Source organism: Seriola dumerili, unplaced genomic scaffold (assembly GCF_002260705.1).
Source record: "Seriola dumerili isolate Sdu_G_001 unplaced genomic scaffold, Sdu_1.0 BDQW01000018.1, whole genome shotgun sequence".
NCBI classification, from domain to species: Eukaryota; Metazoa; Chordata; class Actinopteri; order Carangiformes; family Carangidae; genus Seriola; species Seriola dumerili.
Window position 1 is genome coordinate 3,924,404 of NW_019174273.1, and position 22,582 is coordinate 3,946,985.

The 22,582-nt window shown below is 41.8% G+C and overlaps 1 protein-coding gene across 3 annotated transcripts; it reads left to right on the forward strand.

Annotated features, from left to right (window-relative positions):
• The first annotated feature begins 918 nt into the window (after window positions 1-918).
• rcan1 (regulator of calcineurin 1) lies at window positions 919-17,423 on the forward strand. Of its 3 annotated transcripts, none has more exons than XM_022759914.1 (5): window positions 919-1,254; window positions 1,354-1,497; window positions 13,778-13,975; window positions 15,150-15,309; window positions 15,438-17,423. In XM_022759914.1, exons 2-5 carry the CDS (start codon window positions 1,375-1,377, stop codon window positions 15,620-15,622), a joined length of 666 nt encoding a protein of 221 aa, XP_022615635.1. In that variant the 5' UTR covers window positions 919-1,254; window positions 1,354-1,374; the 3' UTR covers window positions 15,623-17,423. The 3 variants fall into 3 exon arrangements, with proteins under 3 accessions (XP_022615635.1, XP_022615644.1, XP_022615652.1); XM_022759923.1 differs by having other exon boundaries at window positions 13,802-13,975; XM_022759931.1 differs by lacking the exons at window positions 919-1,254; window positions 1,354-1,497 and adding an exon at window positions 10,222-10,831 and having other exon boundaries at window positions 13,802-13,975.
• Window positions 17,424-22,582: the final 5,159 nt, after the last annotated feature.

Here is a 22,582-nt window from a genome sequence, read left to right on the forward strand (position 1 = left end):
CCAGCATTAATAAATTAGTTAGTAGGCAGAAAACTACTATTTCGAAGTAACATGGCGGTTAAGAAACACCCAATCACAGGCGAAGATCATATCACCTGTGCTGCTGACATCACTGCATCTTTCAGGGCTTAACACAACCTTGAAATAAAGCAAAACATTTAAAAATTAAAAATTAAATACATCAAAATACAAAATAAAATCCAACATTATAAGAGAAAGTGTGTGTGTGTGTGTGAGAGAGAGAGAGAGAGAGAGAGAGACAGAGAGACAGAGAGACATCAAGACAGTAATAGACAGATTAAAAGTGAAAACTACACTGTGTTTATTAGCCAAAAGAGAAAGAATTTCTTTGTTGCTAAAGCCGATTCTGAAGTAAGATTTCATCAGTTCATCTATATAAGGCATTTTGTAGGGGCAGTTTGAATCGTCTCAAAAGGTCGATTTTAATCTCGAAATTACACGTTTATTCTTGACATTTCGACTTTATTCACGAAAAAGGCAAAACTAAAATTAAAATTTTCCTCTTCTGACTCAGTTCGAATTTATTCTCAACATTTCGACTTTATTCTCGACATTTCGGCGTGATAATGAAAAAAAATCTTCCTCCTCTCATTTTTTCCCTCATCCATGGCCCTAATACTCCTTTGTATAATACTCCTTTGTAGATCAGACACCTGACTAAATTTTAAAATGAATTACCAAGAGGATTTATGAAAGTGGATGCAAACTTTTGAGCTCAACTGTACTGTTGTGAAAACGTGGTTATAAGTAAAACCTGGTTACCACTATAACCAGCATAATGCATGCTGGTTATACTCGTAACCAACTATGTTGTTTTTACTAGTAGTGCCACTAGATGGCAGCAATGCAGCTCCATGGCTGCCAGGTGCCGTAAACTGTCAAAGAAGAAGAAGATCAGCTGCTGTTGAATTTACGTCATCTCCTTTATCCCCTGCGCCATGCTAACAAAATTATCTCACAGGGTTATTTTTAGTTAATACTGTGGTAAATTGTGTTGTTTCAGTGTAGGACAGTAGCCTTCACCTTCAGCTGAGTGAACGGAGAGTATCGCGAGCTTCGCTTGTTCAGCAGCGTCATCTCTTCTTCCTGGTTAGCATAAGTTGCTAGCAGCTTAACGGATCTTGTAATACGCTCAACAGTAGCGTTACAGCTTTTACTTCAGTTCTCTGTGTGGATGAAAACATCGATAACGGAGCTGTTTATTATCATGAAATAACGTCTAGGGCTTTGTTGGTACGTATGACAGGACGCATATCGATAGCTACCATGTTAGTGGTTAGCCAGCTAAACCTTTGTTTTTTTTGTGTGTGGATTTCGGTCCTCTGTTTCCAGAAAACAGCGTAGATAATCGTGATGCAGCAGGCAGAGAATGGCGGTGAGGAGGAGGCGACGGTAGACGTCCAGTTTACCGATTTACCGAACGCCCTGATCGCCTGTAAGGTGCCGGAGGATCTGTTCAATGAAGGCAATCTGAAGGTGAGGACTAAACCCTGTCTGTCAGTCCTGTGGATAATGTTACTGCGCTGCTTTTGGTGAACTTGGTGTAAAGGGTGTGAGAATGATGCTCTTTGATTTATTGTGTGTGTGTGTGTGTGTGTTCTGTGAATTGTAGTTTTTCAAAGAAACAGGATCAAAGCTGGATCACCTAATTTTGGTTTGGTGTAAGACTGCAGGTCCACGCACCTTCTGTATGTATCAGGATTATGGAGATTTACATTCCCCCCAGTTATAAATTCCCTATCTTTAGTAGATTTATACCATTAGATGAAGGTAATAGTAAATATATACTGTCAGATGTTCATTTTTATCCTATGAGGCACAAAGATGACATCAGACACAGAGGGATGCATCATTAGGAACTTTCCAGTAATGTTCAGTTTCCATTTGCTGCCAGTCGAGTACAATAGTACTGCTGAACAGTAGAGCTGGAAACACACATAACAAAGGCAAAACAAAGTGGTATCTAAAGCCTTTGTCAAATGGAGGCATAAAGTTTGAACCTGCCATTACACATTTCCTCATCCCAATAACTGCAACCAGCAGCGCCAAGAATCAAAATGTATTTTTGTACTAACTGAAGTGTATTCTGGATCAGACCTTGTGCCTCGCCCACCAACTGCTTGCTCCAGGTTGACAGGTGAAAGAGCAGAGAGTATCAAGATGGTTAGAGGAGGAAACATAAGAGAGACTCAGCCACATGTTTGAGACAGACCCAAACTCAGATGAGGAGTCTGTTGAGACCAGAATCAAAGACTAGCAGACAGTTAGCGTAGTTAGCATCTTTTAATTGTTTTTGGTTGTTTGATAGCCTGTAACTGGCAGTGGCTGACATAGTGTTTGTGGTTGTGTTAATGCTAACTCCCTCTCTCTTTCTCTGCACTGACAAGGTTTCAGGTTTATTTAGCCCCACCCCCCATCCCCACAAGTTGATAGGATTGGTTCTATAGGTTTGTGACATATGAAAACCCTGGCTGTGTGAATCTGTTTTTTATGAGACTGTCATTGTTCAAGGTGGAAACAATCAGTCATGGTGTTGACTGATTATGTCACTCATCATATGTCTTGTATTATACATAAACATCATATGGATGTTAACAAGGTTAAACACTTGATTTTCATCGGAGGATGATTTTAACACCTCCTTTCTTTTTCTCTTCCTTTCCTCTTCTTATCCCATGTATTTCATCTCGCCCCTGTGTGTATCTCACTCACTGACTCCAGTCACAATGATTGGCTGAGTAGCATCACATGACCAGTGCTGTAAAGTCTAGAAAAGATATACCTGTTAAAATAGAAATGCTCTGTCAAAATGTGATCATTCCCAATAATTTATAGGGTATATGTCCAGGTCCAGATGGGACGGTGTCTGGGTCTGGATCTGGACCGTAGTCCACCTATTAGTGACCTATTGTTTATTTGTTCTTTAACCAGATTCTTCCTGATTTACATCAGATATTTGTTAATGTTACCCTGTTTTATAGAAGCAGAGCTCTTGTGTTGCTGCTGACAACGTTTGACATGGATTGCCTATGTAGAAAAACCACCCTCTCTATGTAAGGTAAAAGGTATTGTTTTGGTAACCCTCTCTATAACTAGCTGTTTCTGTAAATTAATGGAAAGTGACAATGGAGCACTGTGCTCCAGCTAAAGCAAGTCTCAATAGATGTAGTTAAATCCATGACAGCAGTGGTGACAGTCCTCACCAGACATCTGATAATTACCACCAATATGTCAAAGGGTTTCAGAGGCTTAGTTAAACACTAATCTCTCCAGCATCAGGCTCACAATCTCATCTCTTACCAGCCAAAGTCATGACACACTTCTTTCCTCTGAAGTTACTGGTGACGAATCAGCTGCGTTCTCAACCTTTTGCTCAGTGGTTCCTAACAAAAGTGCTTAATTTTGAAGTCCTGTGTCCTGCTTCCTGTTGAATAGAAGCACTACAGTATGCAGCTTTACAGTTGAGTCCAAGCAGCCTATCAGTGCCTGCACTGTTGGTCATGTGACCCTTGCCTTGCAGGTCTGTTGATGGTGGCAAATTAGGCAGCAAAGTATTGAAACCGAGTTTGAAAACAACTCTTCTTCTCTTTATTATAATGTCTTGTGTTGCCCTTTTTCAAGCCTGTTTACATGGTATTCTGTAAAAAAAAGTTTGTCTGTTTAAAGGTGTTGGGAAGCACCACTGCCTGTAGAAGGAGCTGTGTGTAGCGTAACACACCCAGATCTGCAACAGAGCTGTTGGTTGTCAAGCTGCATTGTGGGCAATGTAGGCATGCAGATTTGACAGGGAAGACTGTGTGGAATAGAAAGAAGATATCTGTGGTTCTGCTGCATCAGGAGTAGGAGGAGGAGGAGGGCTCTGGTCCTTTGCAGGCCTGGTCTGTTAGTTTTGAATCTCTCTCTCTCTCTCTCTCTCTCCCTCTCCCTCTCTTTCTCTTTCTGTCTCTGTCTCTCTCTCTTTCTTTATGTCTATCGCTCACTGTCTCTTTCTTTCTCTCTGTCCCTCTGTCTCTTTGTGTCTCTCTGTTTCTAATTTTTTTAGATTTTTTTTATTTCAAATTCTCTTTCTCTGCCTCTCCATGTCTCTCTCTCTCTTTAATTACCATCTTAGTTGGATGAAGTAAATTAAAGGGTATCACAGAGGATTAGCTTGGCGCCTTGGTTTGGGTTTTACTTACTGGGTTTTCGGTAGTTTGGTGTGTGGACTTCATCCACATGTCTTTATTTGTAAAGGAACATTTAGACCCTGAGGCTGCAGCAGTTGAGTTGATGCTTTGAACTGAACTGTGGTTTATCTGGAGTCTACCATCAGAGCTTCTAACTGTTTATACTCATTTTAATATTTCAAATTCAAATAGCTTTATTGGCATCAACAAAAATATGTTGTTGCCAAAGCAATAGTTTACAGATGATTCAAATACGTTTAATTATTTAATATCACTCACATACATTAATATCTCTGCTAATACTAAGCCACCAATGCTTTATGTATATACTGAATTGACCAGATTTTTACATTAATGTGCTGACATTCACATCTGGTTAGTTAATCTACAGACACATTCACAGTTGATTTTTATGAAAATGTTCATTCATTCATTCATTCGTTGTGAATTGTGTTGCTGAGAAGAAACGTGTGGATTTGTGGCTGTTATTAAGAAAATTAGTGTGTGTATCTTTTGAATCCAGGCATTTTAGAGATCTTTGAACATATTGTATAGACCAGTGGTTCCTGACCTGTGGGCCGGGGCCCACTAGTGGGCGACGGAGGTATTGCAAGTGAGCAGACAAATCATTTGCCAAACAGTTGGGTACAATTTTGGTGAAAAGATAATATTAAAAAATATATATAAATAATGTGTTTAAATGTTTTAAAATGAGATGATCTTCGAAAACATTTCAAATGTTTAAAAACTCCTTTTATTTTTTCTATTAAGGCCTGTCACTGTGATAAGGCAATGATAAGAACTTTGATGTTTTTATCGCTGGATCAAATCGTATACTTGTTTGCTATCTCAGTCTGATTTCAAAAGATCACATCCATAGCAAAAAGTGGAGAAAGGATAGAGAGTGCTGTGAGCATTATTTGGCCTCCATACAGTCACAGGGTCGATTGTGAGCCGCCAACATCTTTTGAGATTTTCAAGTGGGCCATGAGCTGGAAAAGGTTGGGAACTGCTGGTATAGACAGTGCACAGTGCTTTCATTTCAGTGTCAAAATCACTGAGAAATGTTGTTTTTTATACTGGAATATTGTCAGTAAATGAATTCCCTCTTGTTAACACAATAGATTTCAGTAGATGCAGCAGGGTCCAGAATCATGTCTGGAAAGGTGTTCCTGGTTTTCTTTATATAACATCTGTATTTCCAAGGCACAACCAGACATAACATTCAGGGCTGAACTGAATGACGCGTGCTGATACACACACGGACAGTTTACCAGCTACATGTGTGTGCACAGGGCAGGGAGATGATCCAGTGCTTCCTGATGGGCTGTAGAGGTTCACTGATGTTGATGGAAAAGGGAAAACAACAGAGGAGAGGGGCAGAGGTCACCTGGTTTCTTCTTCTTCCATGAGCCTGCTGCGTTTCCACAGCATGTCCGCAGCGACGTGAGGGTCACCGACGGATTGGACGGCTCAGTGTTCCACTGAAGCTGTGTGGATGTTCTTTAAAACACTGGAGGAATGAGTTTGTGCTTCATGTTGAGTGAGAGAGGTGGGATCATTCACACAAGGAAACAAAATAACACTGACAGGCTCCATTGTTCCTCATCCGGAATGAGGTTATAGTGGGTTTGTCCAGGTGTGTAGTCATCTGTTGGGTTGCTGTAGGAAGTTTTGAGAGCTTTTTCAGATAGGTCCGTTTACAGGAATGAAGCACAAAGTATTTTCCAGTGTGAAACAGTTTTTAGCTGAGCTGCAGCAGGAAGCTGACAGCATTATTAAACCAGCATGGAAGACCAGATTCAGGTCTGGGAAAACTGATGCGGGTCTGGAAAGTCATGGAAGTTCCATGGAGTTTTCCAGCAGGGCACGCCCAGTTCCAGCATCAAGACTTACTTAAGATCAAGATAAAACTGTGTGATTAGCCGTGTTTGTTTTACACAACAGGATAAACAGGTGAAATAAAGATGGAGGGAGAGGAAGCTGATGGAAAAATCACCCACATCAGGCAGAGAAGCTTCAGGTCCAGTGGAAAATGTGAGTGGTTCTGTGTTATTGTACGTGCACTGACTCAGAGTTCGTATTATCTTCATTTACTGTTGTTACTGTCCAGAGGTGGAGTGGGAAAGGCTCCGATGTGTCATGGTGCTCCAGGCCCTGTTTTCTCGCTCTGATTGTGGGCTTTTGTTAAAGCCACAAGGCCGTCAGTGGAGTCAGACCTCTGGAAGCCAACACCTCTCTGGATGAAACCGGTCTTCGTGGCAGGATGGATCACAGAGCTGTTCAGAGGTTGAGTCCACCAACAAGTAAAAATGAGGATTTAAGCCAGCAAGGTTGAACTTAAATGCCGGAAAACTCTGCAAGGTTTTAGGGCTGCCACTGACTATTTTTGCAACGATTAATCTATCAACTGTTTTTATTGAATAGTTGATTAATCTAAACTAGGGCTGTCCCGAACGATTAATCTAGCAATTATTTTTTCGATTATTTGACTAATCTAACGATTATTTTTTATTAACTTGACATGACTGTCGTGCTAGAGTGATATGCCAGATGCACTTTGCAGAGTCTGCAGACTACCGCACTGTTGGTGTCAAGATTAAAGTATTCCCGAACTTTGGAGGACCGTGTGCGAGCCTTTTTTGCCGCGTGTTGCTCCACACGCTCCGTCGTACTGCTGGTAGACGCCGCCATGTTGTTCAAATAGATTACACAGACGCAAATCATTCACGTAGTCAATGACTTCAATTACGTCACCGCGTTGTCCCAGCCCTTGCGCTGCGCTTGTATCCGGGTAAACCAAAGACGATGGATATAAACGGTCCCATTAGAAAGTTCCGGTTTTGTTCTATGAACATTTACCCTGTGTGGTTTTACACGACGCGTCGACACTAAAATTCCACGTCGAATAATTTTTATAATCGACAACGTCGATTAGGCGGATAATCGTCCCAGCCCTAATCTAAACGATTAATTTTCCTCCAAAAATTCCAAATTACACTCAGTAATCCCAGACTCTTGGCTAGACATTTTCTCAAACACTTATTCAGTGTAAATTCTCAGGCAGCAGCAGACGACTTTATAACTTTATGAGAGTATTTATCAGATACAAGGACAAAAAATATTAAAAAGCTCTGTATACTAATGAACAGACAACCCTTACACATGAAGTAATCCTTCACATGCTTGTGACTGATCTCACTGTGCGCCATAAAAAAATAATAATCACAAAATAACACTGGTTAAACAGGACTAATAGTGAGGGAATTTGAACTGTGATGTGCTCATCCTTCCAAAGTTAGACATAAACCAGCTGATTTTATCTTTATCTTATCCAAACACTTATTCATCCAGTTCAGACTATTACTGGTTCCTTTTTAAAATAAAAGAATACATTCAGAACAGGATTTGAATTGATTGGTTTGGTTTGTCTCAGCCAACAATCTGCCATGTTTTAAGATTTGTGGTAAACTAAGACGATCAGTTAGAGTCACATACAGACAGCCTTCATTGTAGCATTTCCAGTGTGAATAAAGACACCGGGAGTCATGGAGGAAACAGATGAAAATATCTCTTTTCTGTTTGTTGCTTGTTGAACAAGTGGTTGGATAAAGTTCTTATTGGCCTTTTACTTTTTATTGCACTTACAGTAACGTAAAGTTCAGTGATAGTTGTTGTCAACTCAGTAAATCTTCCACATAAAATATTGATGTCGAGGTCGTCGATTATGGCGACTAATCGCGGTAGCCCTACAGGGTTTTCTCACGCAGGGCCATCGATGAAGTGAACTGTGGAATGTGGGAAAAGCTAGTAAGAGGACCTTGAGTTAAAGGTTCTGTCACTGCCACCTAGATGTCGCACAAGTACCCCAGACCAAAACAAACACCTCGTTGGCCTCAACCCCAAGCCTCTGGTTTCTTCAGTGGAGGTCACTTTCACCTGACAGCTGCCAACTCGCCTGTGGGTTGAGCCTGTGTGTCTGTGAACAAGACAGTTTTATCATTCGTTTAATCTTCTCTGACTCTCATTAAGAAAGTGAGCAAGTGTATTTCTCAGAGAGAGTTTAGTTTATATTATCAGATATTGTAGTTGTACTGTAACTGTAACTAGTGTCAATATTGGTGTTTGCCTCAAAAAGCCAGTCTGACTCCTCCCCCTCCAGTATAGCCCCTCCCCCTCCAGTCTGATCCAGTATCAGTCTTTTATTATTTTAGTGGAACCATAACTTTCATCTCAGCACATGATGCCATAAAACTACAGCAGCTGGTTGGAAACACAACACTGTTTCCAGTATGTACACCTGTGTGTGTGTGTGTGTGTGTGTGTGTGTGTGTGTGTGTGTGTGTGTTGCCCGCCTCACTGACAAGTGAGAGAATGGAAAAAATGGGAAGATGAAAAAAAAAACAGCGTGATGGAAAAAATGCAGGGCTGAGCGTGCACACATAATCTCTCTCTCACTCACACACACACACACACACAGTGGCCACACCAGGGTGAGGTTGAGGTCTGGAGATGATTAGCACTTACACATACACACACTCACACGGTAATGTTTAACATCAACAAACAACACTAACATGAGAGCATCAGTTTCACTGTCGGGAGGCTCATCAACATTACACCGCCTTATTTTCCGCACACACATTTTCCATTCAGCGACACACACACACACACACACACACACTCGCACTCACACAGGACAGTGCTGTGAGTCATTTCACTGTGCATTAACACCTGCTGTCACTGGGCCACAGTCCTCATGTGCAGTGTGGTGACATGTTGGTCTAATGGTTTATGATCGGCATGTTCCAACCAGAACACCTGCCAGGTGTCGCTGAAGTCTGCTGTGAGGTCACTAAGCTCTGTGTCACCTGTCACCTGAGAGTCTGAGGGTCCTGGGGCCAGACTCAGCTGAGGCCTTTGTGTTTGAGTGTTGTGTCCATGTCTGCATGAGTTTCTTTCGGGTCCCACGTACAGTCCAAAGACAAAGCAAATGAGTGAGTGAGTGCTGAGAATGAAAAAACACATGAGGAAGTGCTGCTTCAGGAACCAGTGAAACATAGCTGGATGATGAGACTCATTAATGATTCCTAATTTTCATGTTTGGTTAGTTTGTTTTGTGAAAACCGGATTGAAACACATTTTTAGGACAATAGTTACTGACTTCAAGTCATTCCTTTAGTATAAGACTAAGATAAGGAGAAAACCTTAAATACTTAAGTAAAGATTTTCAGAAAATCTTAACTGCTTTGAGCAACCATTTTTAACATGAGGGTGTTGTGTGCAACTGTTTTTATTTTAAGGAAACCTTAATTCAGACATTCAGACTTAGGAAAATCTTAACTTAAGGTGTTTTGTGTCGTCCTCTTCAGCTTCATCTCTCTCCCTCTCTCACACAAACACACACACACACACACAGGTGCAAATGTTGGTGAATTGGCTTCACAGCCTTGTTTTTCCAACTGCATACTGCGCGCGCACACACACACACACACACACACACTTCCCCTCCACTTCAAGCTCTCTGCTATTAATACCTCATAAAAGCATGTTATCAAACTGCATACTTTCCATGAGCTCCAGCTCTCTCCCCCTCTTTCTTTTCCTCCCTTCATCCCTCCGTCCTACATTCCTCCTCCCAGTCGTGTCTGTCTCTCTCTTTGTCTCTGCTTCATCCATATTTACTAACCCTGACGTGTCTCGTTGTCTTGCTCTCAGGAGTCAGCTGATAAGTCTCTGGTATGTGAGTGAAAGGCTGATTGTCACATATTTTCCATTCATCAGAGGATTTTTTTGCATTGAGTTTAAAGCAGATCAGAGCTTTCTGTTTGCTGGTGGTGATGTCATTATTTCCAGTCACACACTGGCCTTCTTTATGTCTGATTAGTCAGCATTAGCTCGTATCTCTCAGCAGAGGGACAGACAGAAAAAAAACACGCTGTCCCACCCCTTCCCACAGGCGATTGGCTCTCAGTGAATGAACGAGTGAATGACACCAGGAAGAGGAGGAGGGTTGGATTGTGGGTAGTGCGTCATCGACTGGCAGGGGCTCATTTAAGCGGCTGTGTAGCAGAGAGAGAGAGAGAGAGAGAGAGCTTAGAAGAGGCTGAGTGACATTTTCAGCTCCACACCCAAATCTCTGGAAAATTCCATCAGTTTGCTGCAGAGTTCGTTCACTGGGGCCGAGCAAGGAGGCAGGAAAATGCCCAGCAGACACCAGCTCCATGTTGGATTTTATCTTTGTCAATAACCTTGGGGTGTGTGTTAGAAGACTGTGTTGACGGAGGTTTCCTGACCACAGCGTGGAGGTCTGGTCCACTGAAGACACATCCATGTGTGAGGAGTCAGATCTGGATCAAAGCTGATCTGTTTCCTGTCGGGGAGCATCTATCACTTCCTGCTCGCCTGTCACCCTGGGGAAGGCAACGCTTTTCCGATCCCCCCGACTCCCCCCTTCCTCTTCATCGTTATCACCCTCATCCTCTGTGTCGGCGTCCCGCTGCGCCCTGACCTCAGGTATCAGGTGGCGAAGGTTTCGTCTCCCGGGTTCTCCCATCATGCACATAAAGACCACCAAGTGTAACCGCTTCTGCCTGGTCGCCTCGGTGACCAACCAGGAAGTGTTCAACTGTCCCGAGGCACAGGTAAGCTGCTCCTGTGTTGTCAGGTTTATCTCTGAATTTAAAGTTTAGTTTTCCTTGAACTGAGTTCTTGTCAGTGTGAATAAGGGCTGCAGTGAATTATTCATAACATAAATACACATCAAGGACAAGAACATCTGAGCTGCAGTTATCTCTAAATCAAATCAAGTCCTGCAACCTAGCCTGTAGTTGTAATGTTAATTAAAGTCATAGGGTTTAAGTTACAGTGATGTAGAAACACAAAGATAACGACTGTGTGGTGTTCATCTGTCCACATATCCAGAGTGACTGCAATCAGAGAGGTGGTGTCGTAGACACTGGCAATAAAAACTTATTATAGAATTACACTGTCTTGGATGATTAAAGCTCCACATAGTATAAAGATCTCTGTCCATGTGTTGTTTGATTATAAAGCAAAGTTCTATATTAATACTGTGAAAGTATCAAAGCGCTCAGTCCACAGAGAAATGCACACAGCCTACAGTATATTCAGAAACCGAGCCTCAAAACCAGCTGTCAGGACTTCTGGAACTTTGTGATGTCACAACAAAGCAGTCACTCTTCTGAGCCCCAAGCCCCACCCACCTGGATCCACCATCCAACCTTGCAGGATTTGGTTTCTATGAGTGTTTACCTGAAATCTGCTATATTTTTGTTGGATCACTCAGAAAACAGTCAGCCAGTCTCACTGACCTGTTGTTACTAAAGTTCCAGAGGGAAGAGATGTAAAACTACATTGAGGTGGTTTTTGGTTGTTAAAACCACAAATATATCTTCTTATGGATCAACACATCAAAATACAAGAAATGACAAGTTTAAATATGGAGTTTTAAAACAACTGCACCTTTATTTTCTTTTTTAGTTAATTTTTCGAGAGCTGGAGACTGATATTTTAGATCAAAAATTACTTGAACAATTAATCAATTATACAAAAAATGATGCAGATTAAATTTCTGTCTGTTAACCACCATGAACAAAAACTACATTTGACCAGGATTACAGGAATCCATCCAAACCTTTATAGTAGATTTGGTACAATATAATATAATGTGTGTCTTCCTGCTTTCCGTCCACCTGACACAGTCCTCAGTCACTCACTGCTGTTGTGTTGCAGTAGGAACAACATGCTGACTGATCTCTGCACGAGGATGACTGGTGGAAAGCTATTTTTATCAGATACTCTGCATGATGACTGCAGCACTACAACATTTGACATTTTGAAATCTCCAGTTTATTAGGAACACCTAGCTAAAACGAATGCAGTCTGATACAACAGTGCTGCAGTAAACGCTGAAGTTTCGGCATCTTTAAATGAACAAAACTGATCTAAAACATCAGGTTTTGGTGGATGTTCTGTTTACGTCATATTATTGCAAATGTCTGTTTCCTACCTTGGTGCTGACAAGACATTTGAAATATTATATTTTAGATAATATCACAATATTTCCTATTTTTCACAATGTTTTTTACCTTATGCATGTGACAAATAAAACTGCTGTTTGATGCTTATACCTGAAACATAAAACAATCACATTATTATGTTGTTATATTGTTTTGTGGATTTTTAGACAACAGATTAATCAGATAAAAGAAGCCCTCTTTCCCCTCACACACCTTCTCCTCTTACTCATGTCTCTGCATTTTCATGAACGGAGGTCAAAAGTCGAAATGTTCAAATTCCTTGAAGGCATCGTTGCCTCTAGGGGCGGCACACCGGAGCAACTTCATATCGACTTACTGTAAACTTGCATCTTTGAATTGTCACCTATTAGTGACCTCCGGGATATAAAGTTAACACAACAGCAGTGAGTCCAGTGAGTGATCCAGACCCAGATGCTGCCCTGTCCAGACCTGGACCTCTAACCTATAAATTATTGAGAGTCATTACATTTTGTCAGGGTGTTTGTTTTTAACTGGTGCAGATTTTCTAGTCTTTACAGCTCCTCAGCCAATGATTGTGACTTGTCAGTGAGTGAGAAACACACACAGGAGAGACGAGAAACAACATGGGAGAAATAAGTGTGGAAAGTGGTATATAAGAGCTGTATAAAAATGGAGCATTTTTATTTACTTGCTATTTATTTACTTTATTTCTTGAAATGAAAAAAGAACACTTCATTTTTATAGGAGACATTCCAGACCTCAGCTTGAGGAAATTTAGCCCAACTGAACCTCTTTGAATTTTAATTGAATACCCCTGTTTATGCAGTTCAGTCTTCACACATGAACACATTCATACATTTGTTCATACATATGTGATTATTAGATGTGATGGTGTAAAGTGTAAAAAAATGAGACCATTGTTACACCTTTGAGGTTTTTCAGCTCTCAGACTAAAGAAGAAGAACATAGCTTCATGTGTGTCTGGTACACAGATCAATATTGATATGTGCTGTATTGATATTCTGACATTCATCCTCTTGAGTTTCCTAAAATGTCCACGACTGCATCATGTTGTTGAAGAGCTTGATGAGACAAGACAGTAACGAAGGCGTCTGCGTCACTGCAGCAGTTAGCTGAGGCAGGGTGTCGTTGATGAGGCTGTTCTGCGGGAAACGCTGAGCTCCAGCATTGGTATGACTGGTGTTGTTGTGAACACACTGACCTACTGAGCCTCACACTGATTGGTCAGAGTGCAGCTATCAGCTGTGGCCTTTTGGAAACGGCAGCCAAGGTCTGCTTCATTTTTCTCTTAATGAGCTTCTGTAACGAGACTTGGCCAGACACAGTCTCCCATCATGCAACACACACAGACCACAGGCTGCCTTGAGCAAAGAGAAGCGACAGATATAGTGTCTTATAATAGTCTATTTTTATCACTTTTATTCATGGAGACTTAAAGTCTGTATCTGTGTTCATGCTCCTCTGGCTCAGTGCAGTATTTTTAGATGAGAAGAGAAAGAAGCAGTTCCTGATCTCCCCCCCGCCTGATTTCAATCATCATCTCAGTCTCCTCCCCCCACCTCCTCTCAGACCAGTTTTGAGGCCTTGTTCCGCTCGTTCGACCCGGAGGTCCAGTTCCAGTACTTCAGGTCTTTCCGGAGGGTCAGGATCAGCTTCAGTGATGCTCTGGCTGCAGCCGAGGCCAGACTGCGACTGCATAAGACCGACTTCAACGGCAAAGAGATGAGACTCTACTTCGCCCAGGTAAACTCATCAAATTCATCTATTTCCATAAACTGTATTGATATTAAAAGACAGCCGAGTTCAGTCAGACACTGTAATGTTTCCTGTCCCTCAGTATAAAGAGTAACAAACCAGCTGAAGCCCTTTTCCAGCTTCTAACATCACATGACACTGTTTCTGGGTACTGTCAATGGTCTGGAGGCCCAAAGAGGTCAATATTAAATTAAATAATGTTTGAGTAAGAAATAATCTCACAAATAGATTGAGTGAAAGAAACTTAAAACAACAACAAATAATTCAATTATTATGAAATATTCATCATTCTAATTTTAAGTTTTATTGGTGTTCAATTATAAAAATATTAATTTCTTAAAGACGTGTTTTCCAATTTATTTCATGGCACTTTTTATTTCATGACAGTGGTGTTGGCTTTCAGCCAATCACATGCCACCAGCCTTGCTTTGATAACTCAACAACTGCTACCAAATGCAGCCAGTTAGCTTCTGTTAGCTGGAGCAACAACGATGCCTAAATAATTTAAAACCAACCAACTGGAGGCTGCTGGTGCAAATAAACAGTGTAACCTCTGCTTTTATGTAGCTTAACAATGCTAGCTACCTAGCCAGCTAACTAACTAGCTTGGGTTGTGATGGATCATGCTAACAGCAGCAGTGGTCAATGTTACCCCAGCAAAGTTTTGATTTGATTAAAGATGTTTGGGTTCTCACTGGTTGTTCTACATGGCAGCAGCTAGCTAACACTGCTAACACTTGACTGTGATGCTGACTAATAATCCAAGGATACCACCTAGCCTGGCTATTAGCCAGTTATATAGTGTGTGTTGAGCAGCAGCTTCTAGTTGGACGATTCAGAGTTTCTTTAGCATTTTTGTTGCTCTGGCTAACAGATGCTAACTGGAAGTCATCAACTTTCTGCTAATTGGCAGAAAGTTGATGACTTTTGACATCACTGTCATGAAAAGTTTAAAAAAAAAAATTACATTTTCAAATAAAAATGTCTGTAATTAAAAAATAATGGCATTAAATCTCTTAATAACAACAATAACAATCAATAACCCTAACCCCAAGAAAAGGAAGATGTGAAATATCTTTTCAGAATAATGACTTGACGAAGCAAAGATGCTTCATTCACTGCAACTGTGACCAGGCCTCACCTCTGCTCCTCTTTCCTGTAGTCTGTCCATATAGGGAGTCCTCGACTGGAGCCCCCCAAACCAGAGAAGCAGTTCCTGATCTCCCCCCCTGCCTCCCCTCCAGTGGGCTGGGAACAGTCTCAGGACGCCACGCCGGTCATCAACTACGACCTGCTGTGTGCCATATCGAAGCTAGGACCAGGTACACCTAACCCTACACTGATGTTACACAGGGGGAAATCTGTCCCTATAGCAATCAGTCCAAGCTGCCCAAGATCATCATGAAAACTAACTGCTAATGCCAACGTTCTACTTCTGTGTGATTCCCAGGTGACAAGTATGAGCTCCACACCGCCACGCCCACCACCCCCAGCGTGGTCGTCCACGTTTGCGAGGACGAGCATGGCGACAGCTCTGCCCCCGACGACAGCGACCAGGATGACAAGCCCCGCCCCCCGCGACCCAAGATCATCCAGACCCGGCGGCCCGACTACAGCCCCGGGGTGAAGCAGTGAGCGGCGGCACGGGGGGACGGCAGCATAAGGACTGTGACATTCCATCCTGAGGTGACACTCTCTGAGCTGCGAGGGTTTGGGGGACATTGGGAAGGCACCCTGTGGACAAGCGTTTCATTGGACAGAGACAGAAAACTGACGAATGCTGCATTCATGTCCCATGGGAAAGACAGGGGATATGAGCTTCCTGTTCAGTTAAGCATCAGATGACATGAGATGTAGCTGAAGGAAATATTAGTATAATAATGTAAACTGTTTATGATTGTGTTTTGCATGCAGTGGGCGGAGACTCTGCTGATGTTTGGTTTGTGGTCATGACATGTACCGTGACTGAGTGTGTTTGCGTGAGACGAAGCCGCTCAGCAGCAAAATAAAGTCTGTACCAGAGCATGAGAGTGACGTTATTCCCACATGACATGAATGCAGCATCATCCTAAGAAGTCATGTTTCCTCGTGGAGTTTGGGAAGTGAAGGAGACACCGAAGAAGGAAGTGATTCATACCTGTCTCATACCTGTCCAACTGCTGACCTCTGCCCCGGGTGTTAGACCTGCAGTCTACTCGCCTTCAGATCCACCTGAGGTGACGTGGGTCTGCTTCACTGCTGTTGGATGTCTCAGCTTTTTAATGATGGATGAAGCCTCACTCAGTCACAGACATGAAAACATTACTCCAGGCTGAGGAGTCTGCTCCTCTGACAGTGTTATTTGTGGGTTATTTCAGTTACTGTGCTTTGGTTGTAGTATAGTAGAGATGTGTTGCTGTTTGAGCTTCCTGCGGCTTTTATTTTGAATGTACTCACATCAAGCTCTTCATCACCATGGTTAAAAAAACAAAAACGGGGCTGACGTTTTTTTAGTCTGCAAAGAAAATACAAGTGAAGCACTGTGGCTCTGGGCCCCGTGGGCTCTCTGCTGGAGCCCCTGTTGATAAGAGTGGCTATGTGTTGACTATAGTTAATGTCTTATTGTGCTCATACAAGCTGTTTGCATGTACAAGAGTTAAAATATGCACCAAAAGTGTGTGTGTGTGTGTGTGCGTATGTGTGTGTGTGCGTGCGTGCGTGTGCGTGTGTGTGTTCAGACAGGTGGTTGAAACTGCTCCCTCTAGTGTTACATCAAATCACACACCTTGACAATATAATACTGTTACACTCCCTCTTTTCTCTGTTATTGAATGTGTTGTATTCTCATCTGTTACTTCATCAGTTTAAAGGAGCTATTTTTACATTTTGCTATTGCTATGTAGCTAACGTTAGCATTAGCATCAATTGTCACTCCTTTACTCACACCCCCCTTGTTTGCTTCTGTTTCTATCACTTCTTCTATTAAAGCTAGCATGCTAACCAGCTAAAACTGGTCAGCTGCCACGTCTCGTCACTTTCTGATACCGAGTCACTGTAGCCTCCAATCTGCCCTTGAAGAAGTAGTTGCGCCACTGGCATATTATAGCCTCTTGTATTGTAAGTCCAATGATGGCTGAAGCTCTTGCTAAGTAAACAGCTGTTGATGCTAATGTTAGCCACCAACAATAGCAAAACTCAGTCTTATGTCTCACACTGTGTCAACATTTAAGAAACACCATCCTCCTGACGTTCAGTTTTATTTCCTCTCAGACTGAAGCCACTGTTTTAGTGAGTCAACTTTACATCATGCTGAAGCCTGATGCACGTTCATGTGACTGCCCACATGTCTACGGCTGTTGCCTAGCAGTATGTGTTGCTAGGATACGTTGTTACAATCTCCGCTGTCTTGCTAATTTGTATCATTTCTGATTTTGTGTAAATTATTTCTAAGTGTTGAGTTTGTTTCTCTGATTTTCTCTTTCATATTTACATCATCATGAGGTGAGGATATAAATGGGATGAAGTCATAGAACAGGTGGAGTGATCCGTCAGGTCAGAACCATGGACAGAGTCTTTTACTGGCCCATGGCGCTGTCCATCATGCTGACACATAGATCATTTGTTCGGCTTTTCAGCTTTGATATGCAGACAGTTTTGGACATAAAATAAGAGACAGGTGGTGGACTTGCGATGCAGATCACGTCACCAACACTTTGTGCAGTAAGGAGCTGCAGGTCTGCATGGTGATCCAGGTACAACTCTTCATAGTACACATTGATCTGTCCTACAGACCAAACCTCTCATTCGCTGTAGTCTATTGTTTCTATCCCTTCTAGTTATAAACTCTATAAATGAGACGTCTAAAGTCGTTACTATAGGAGCAGCCTAGATTTCCGACAGATTTACAACAGGTCTTAGTAAGAGGAAGACTTAAGACCAGTTGGTGTAACCAGCTTTAGGCCTTTATTTTTCAGTTGATGTGTTTGCATGATGTATTTTACTAAAAACTACATTTATACTTGATACAGACTTGGTTCACACAGAGCAGGAGAAAGAGGGGGTTCATTAGAGGGACCCTGTTTAGGTTTCAACACTGCACCAGAAACAAGTAGAAGGTACAAGAAAACCCTGAGGGTTGATCACACTGTACGACTGGAGCTTTATCTTCACTGACTGTTCATGTGACAAATGAAAATCCACTTAAACTGTGTAATAACACTCTTCTCTCTTCCTGTGGCCAGTAGAAGTCTGTCTGTCTGTCTGTTTCAGCTTGAAGACGTTTTATTTTGACGGTGTAAATGGCCTGAAAAAGCTGTTGTTTAGATCAGTACATGTGTTTTAGCTGTTGATCTTGATTGAGGCTGATGGAGAGCGTTAGCTTGAAGCAGCACTGTGAAACACAACGCTTCGCCATCAGCTGTCACCATCAAACAACTGGAGGCTCCTCGTCAGTTCAGCTACTTTTGTATGACTGCTGTTTAAACTTCATTTATATTAAACCAATGAACATGAATGAGTTGGCATTAATAAAGATTTGACCATCAAATGTCACGTCTCTGAGGTTTGTTCAGTTTAAATCAATCTGCTGTCCCACTTATTGCTTTACTTCCAGAGCTTTCAACCACATGTCCTTCAGCAGCTGTTGACTTTGAAAACAGCAGGTGCATTTTCTGGTGATGATGATTTAACATGTGGCTGAGAGCTCTGCAGGACATCTAGTAAGTATATATACTGTATACTAAAGACCATGGTGATGCTTTTTAGTCAATAAAGAAGCATTACCACAGCCCTTAAATCATTTAAAAGATATATACAGTGTTTTACGTTTTGAATGAGATGTTTGTGCTTTTTGTATAAATCCACTGCATTTAATTTCATACGTTGTTGCTGTGTATATGAGCTGAAGCTTCAGCGCACTCTGCTGTCTGGAGACAATTGAAAGGGATCTCAGCACCTGCTGTTCAGACAGTCTCACTAACTACTCAACTGTTAATATGAAAAAAGATATGGACCACGTATATACTCATGTATCCTCACTGGTTACTGTACCTACATCTCAGTCTGATTGTTGCCACCTAGGAGCTAATGTCACCACTGTTTGATGCACAAAGACAAATGCTGACTTTAAAAGTGAGGCACTGAATTACACTCATGTCCTGCGGGTCTACACATGTTGGATCAAATCAGGAAGAAAACAGCTGACCAACTGTGCATGCTTCAAGTTTTTATTGTCACATGATGTTGTCTCCTGGTCCAGGTGGAGTCTTATTTGTTGCAGCCGTCCCAGTTGCAGCAGCTGACCTTCAGACCCTGAGTGACAGCCAGCTTCAGACACTCACGCATCTTGAAGCAGGACTTGTGGAAGGTGTTCACTGCAAAGCCAGATCAGAATATTATGACTGATATATAAATAAACTGATTGAATGCTTTCTTTGGTTTGTCTGTGACAGTACTGACCGTAAGGGGCGGGGTAGGTGATTTTGGCGCAGGTGTCCATCTCTGGGGGACAGGTCTCCACAGTCTCCACGCAGTCTGGAGTGTCAGGAGCCTCACGGACACAGTTGTGACACTGCAGGGCCTCACCTGTCACACATGGACACAAACAGCACAGGCTGTAGACTGCTTACAGGTAATACTGATTAATCAATGTTCAGCTAAAACTCCCCCAGGGTTCCAACACGTCCTGGAAAACAGCTGACCAGTTTTCCAGTCATGGAAAATGAGAGAAAAAGCCAAATGTCCTGGAAAATTATTTCAACATTATCTGATTTTTGGGCAAAGTTATGTACATATATAACTGGAAATGTTTTCATTTCAGAAATTTGGTCACCTTAGGTTGGATTATTTATGACTGTGAAGAATGTAAGTTACATCATCCTTTAAATATAAATAAGTCACTGTTGGCTGCTAACTGTGGTAGTTTTTATTAGGTTTATAGATGAACTTGAAATAGATGAAACTGTTGAATAATGGTTAGCTTCAGTAGCTTGCTAGCTTGTTTAGCCTGTGGCTAAGGTTTGTGAATTAGCTCTGACAGCCAAGTTTTAAATTTGTGTTGGTTCATTGCTGAGAGTTGGAAAACAATAACTGTGAAGTCAATACCAGCTAAATACTTGCTAACTGCACTTTTTACTTTGCTAGCATCCTTGTTAGCTTCACTTCAAACCAAATGCTGCGTTGTTCAGGTAAAACGATGACACATTAAATGCTATACACTTCCTGTCTCGTGAGTGAGCGAGGTCATGATTGCTTTAACACTAGATGCATGAGATAGGAACATATTGGTTTATGGTCATATGAGCTAGATCATTACTGGAAAAGTCCTGAAAGATGATGTGTAGAAAAGAGCGGGAACCCTGATCATTGGTATTTACCATAGGTGACGGCCACCAGGAGCAGGAGAGCAAAAGCAAAGACCTTCATCTTCTCTGTTTCTTCTTCTGCAGGAGAAATAAATCAAAAGATCAGTTTCCTCTTTAGAGCCTGTTGAAATGTGTGATTCATCTTATTATTATTTCCTGTCTAAAGTTATTGTGGTCACTTACCCTCTGAACCTGTGCAGGTTGCTGTGTAGCTGTCCTCTGCCTCCTCACTCCTTTTATACCACAGTACATCACTGATGAGTGCTGTGGGAACAGTCCAGACTGCAGAACCTTCTGTTCCCGCTGCAGATATCACAACACTCTGCTGGAATCAGTTCAAGGATTTTATTTTCCAAATGCTCTTCCAAATTTTCCAAACTGATATTAGCTTTACCATTTTTAACTCAACTGTGTTTTTTAAACGCCCTGAAGTGGTTTATCCAGAATATAACTTTCCAGATAATCAGATTTGGACATGAAGTTTTCACTTCAAAACTCCACTCATGAATCCAAATGTTTTTCTCTTTTAGCAACACAGGAGGGAATAATTTCATTTGAATGTTACATTCACAGATGATAAATAATCAAACATCAAGAATCACTATCATCAATTTCCCTGTTTGATTTTTCTCTTTACCTCCTCTGTTATTAGTGTGTCTGTTTCTGCCTCTTCTGCTGTACATGTATGTGGAGTGTTTAAAAATGTTAAAAGGATGAACTGAGTTGTCCTGTGGTTCACCAGGATTAAAGTATGTCATCGATCTGGAAACATGTCTCTGACAGCTGCTGTTCCCACAGCTGTCACCTTCTCAGCTCTGGTTAAATACTGAACCTGGACTCGTCTGGACTCTTATGGACTCTTTTGAGACAAGACTGGAGGAATCAACTGACTCAAGTAAATTAGCCACAGTTTGTTCAACTGATCTGTTTGTTCATGTCAGGCATCATTTTATTCTGAAAATCCCATCAGCAGCAAACACAGATAGGTGAGCTTTGATGTCACAGAGACAGATAGGTGAGCTGTGATGTCACAGAGACACAGACAGGTGAACTATGATGTCACAGAGACAGATAGGGGAGCTGTGATGTCACAGAGACACAGACAGGTGAACTGTGATGTCACAGAGAGACAGGTGAGCTGTGATGTCGCAGGGACACAGACAGGTGAACTGTGATGTCACAGAGAGACAGGTGAGCTGTGATGTCGCAGGGACACAGACAGGTGAACTGTGATGTCACAGAGAGACAGGTGAGCTGTGATGTCGCAGGGACACAGACAGGTGAACTGTGATGTCACAGAGAGACAGGTGAGCTGTGATGTCGCAGGGACACAGACAGGTGAACTGTGATGTCACAGAGAGACAGGTGAGCTGTGATGTCGCAGGGACACAGACAGGTGAACTGTGATGTCACAGAGAGACAGGTGAGCTGTGATGTCGCAGGGACACAGACAGGTGAACTGTGATGTCACAGAGAGACAGGTGAGCTGTGATGTCGCAGGGACACAGACAGGTGAACTGTGATGTCACAGAGAGACAGGTGAGCTGTGATGTCGCAAGGACACAGACAGGTGAACTGTGATGTCACAGAGATAGACAGGTGAGCTGTGAGGGATATGTTGGACTTTTATTTTACAGGTATAATCACTGCTCACTTTTCACATTAAGACTTCACATAAAAGAACTGAAGACATTTTAAAATATGATGCAGTGTAAAAAAAAAAAATACTCAACAGTGAATGAAAATGATGTCAGTTGATTTGTCTGTTATCTAAAATAATCAGTGGCTGTTTTGACCTGAAGCTAAAATAACTTCATGGTTCCATTTCCTCAAATGTGAAGATTTGCTGAACTAATATTTCAAAGATGTCACTTTGGGTTGAGGGATACTGTAAGAAGGTTTTTTGGGGTTTAATTAATGGAAAAATTTTTGAGTTTGTTCTGTAAAAAGTCAGAGGACATTGAAGAACGTCGGTCTCAGTTTTGTCTCACAGAGATTCAGTTCCTGTGATAGAAAACAAAGAATAGAGAATGAGTGATGTTGAATATCAGCATGGCTATGATTGTCTTCGATACCTATGACCAAATCACAGCCGTGCTGATATTCAGTACAACATCAGGACCTCGAGTGTGCTTCTATACAACAGTTCTACGAGCACCATATTAGTTATATATGCAACAACAGATTATGATTTGTTTGTTCATTTTAGCATTCATTTGTCTACATCAACACAAATAGTTCATCAACTGGACTG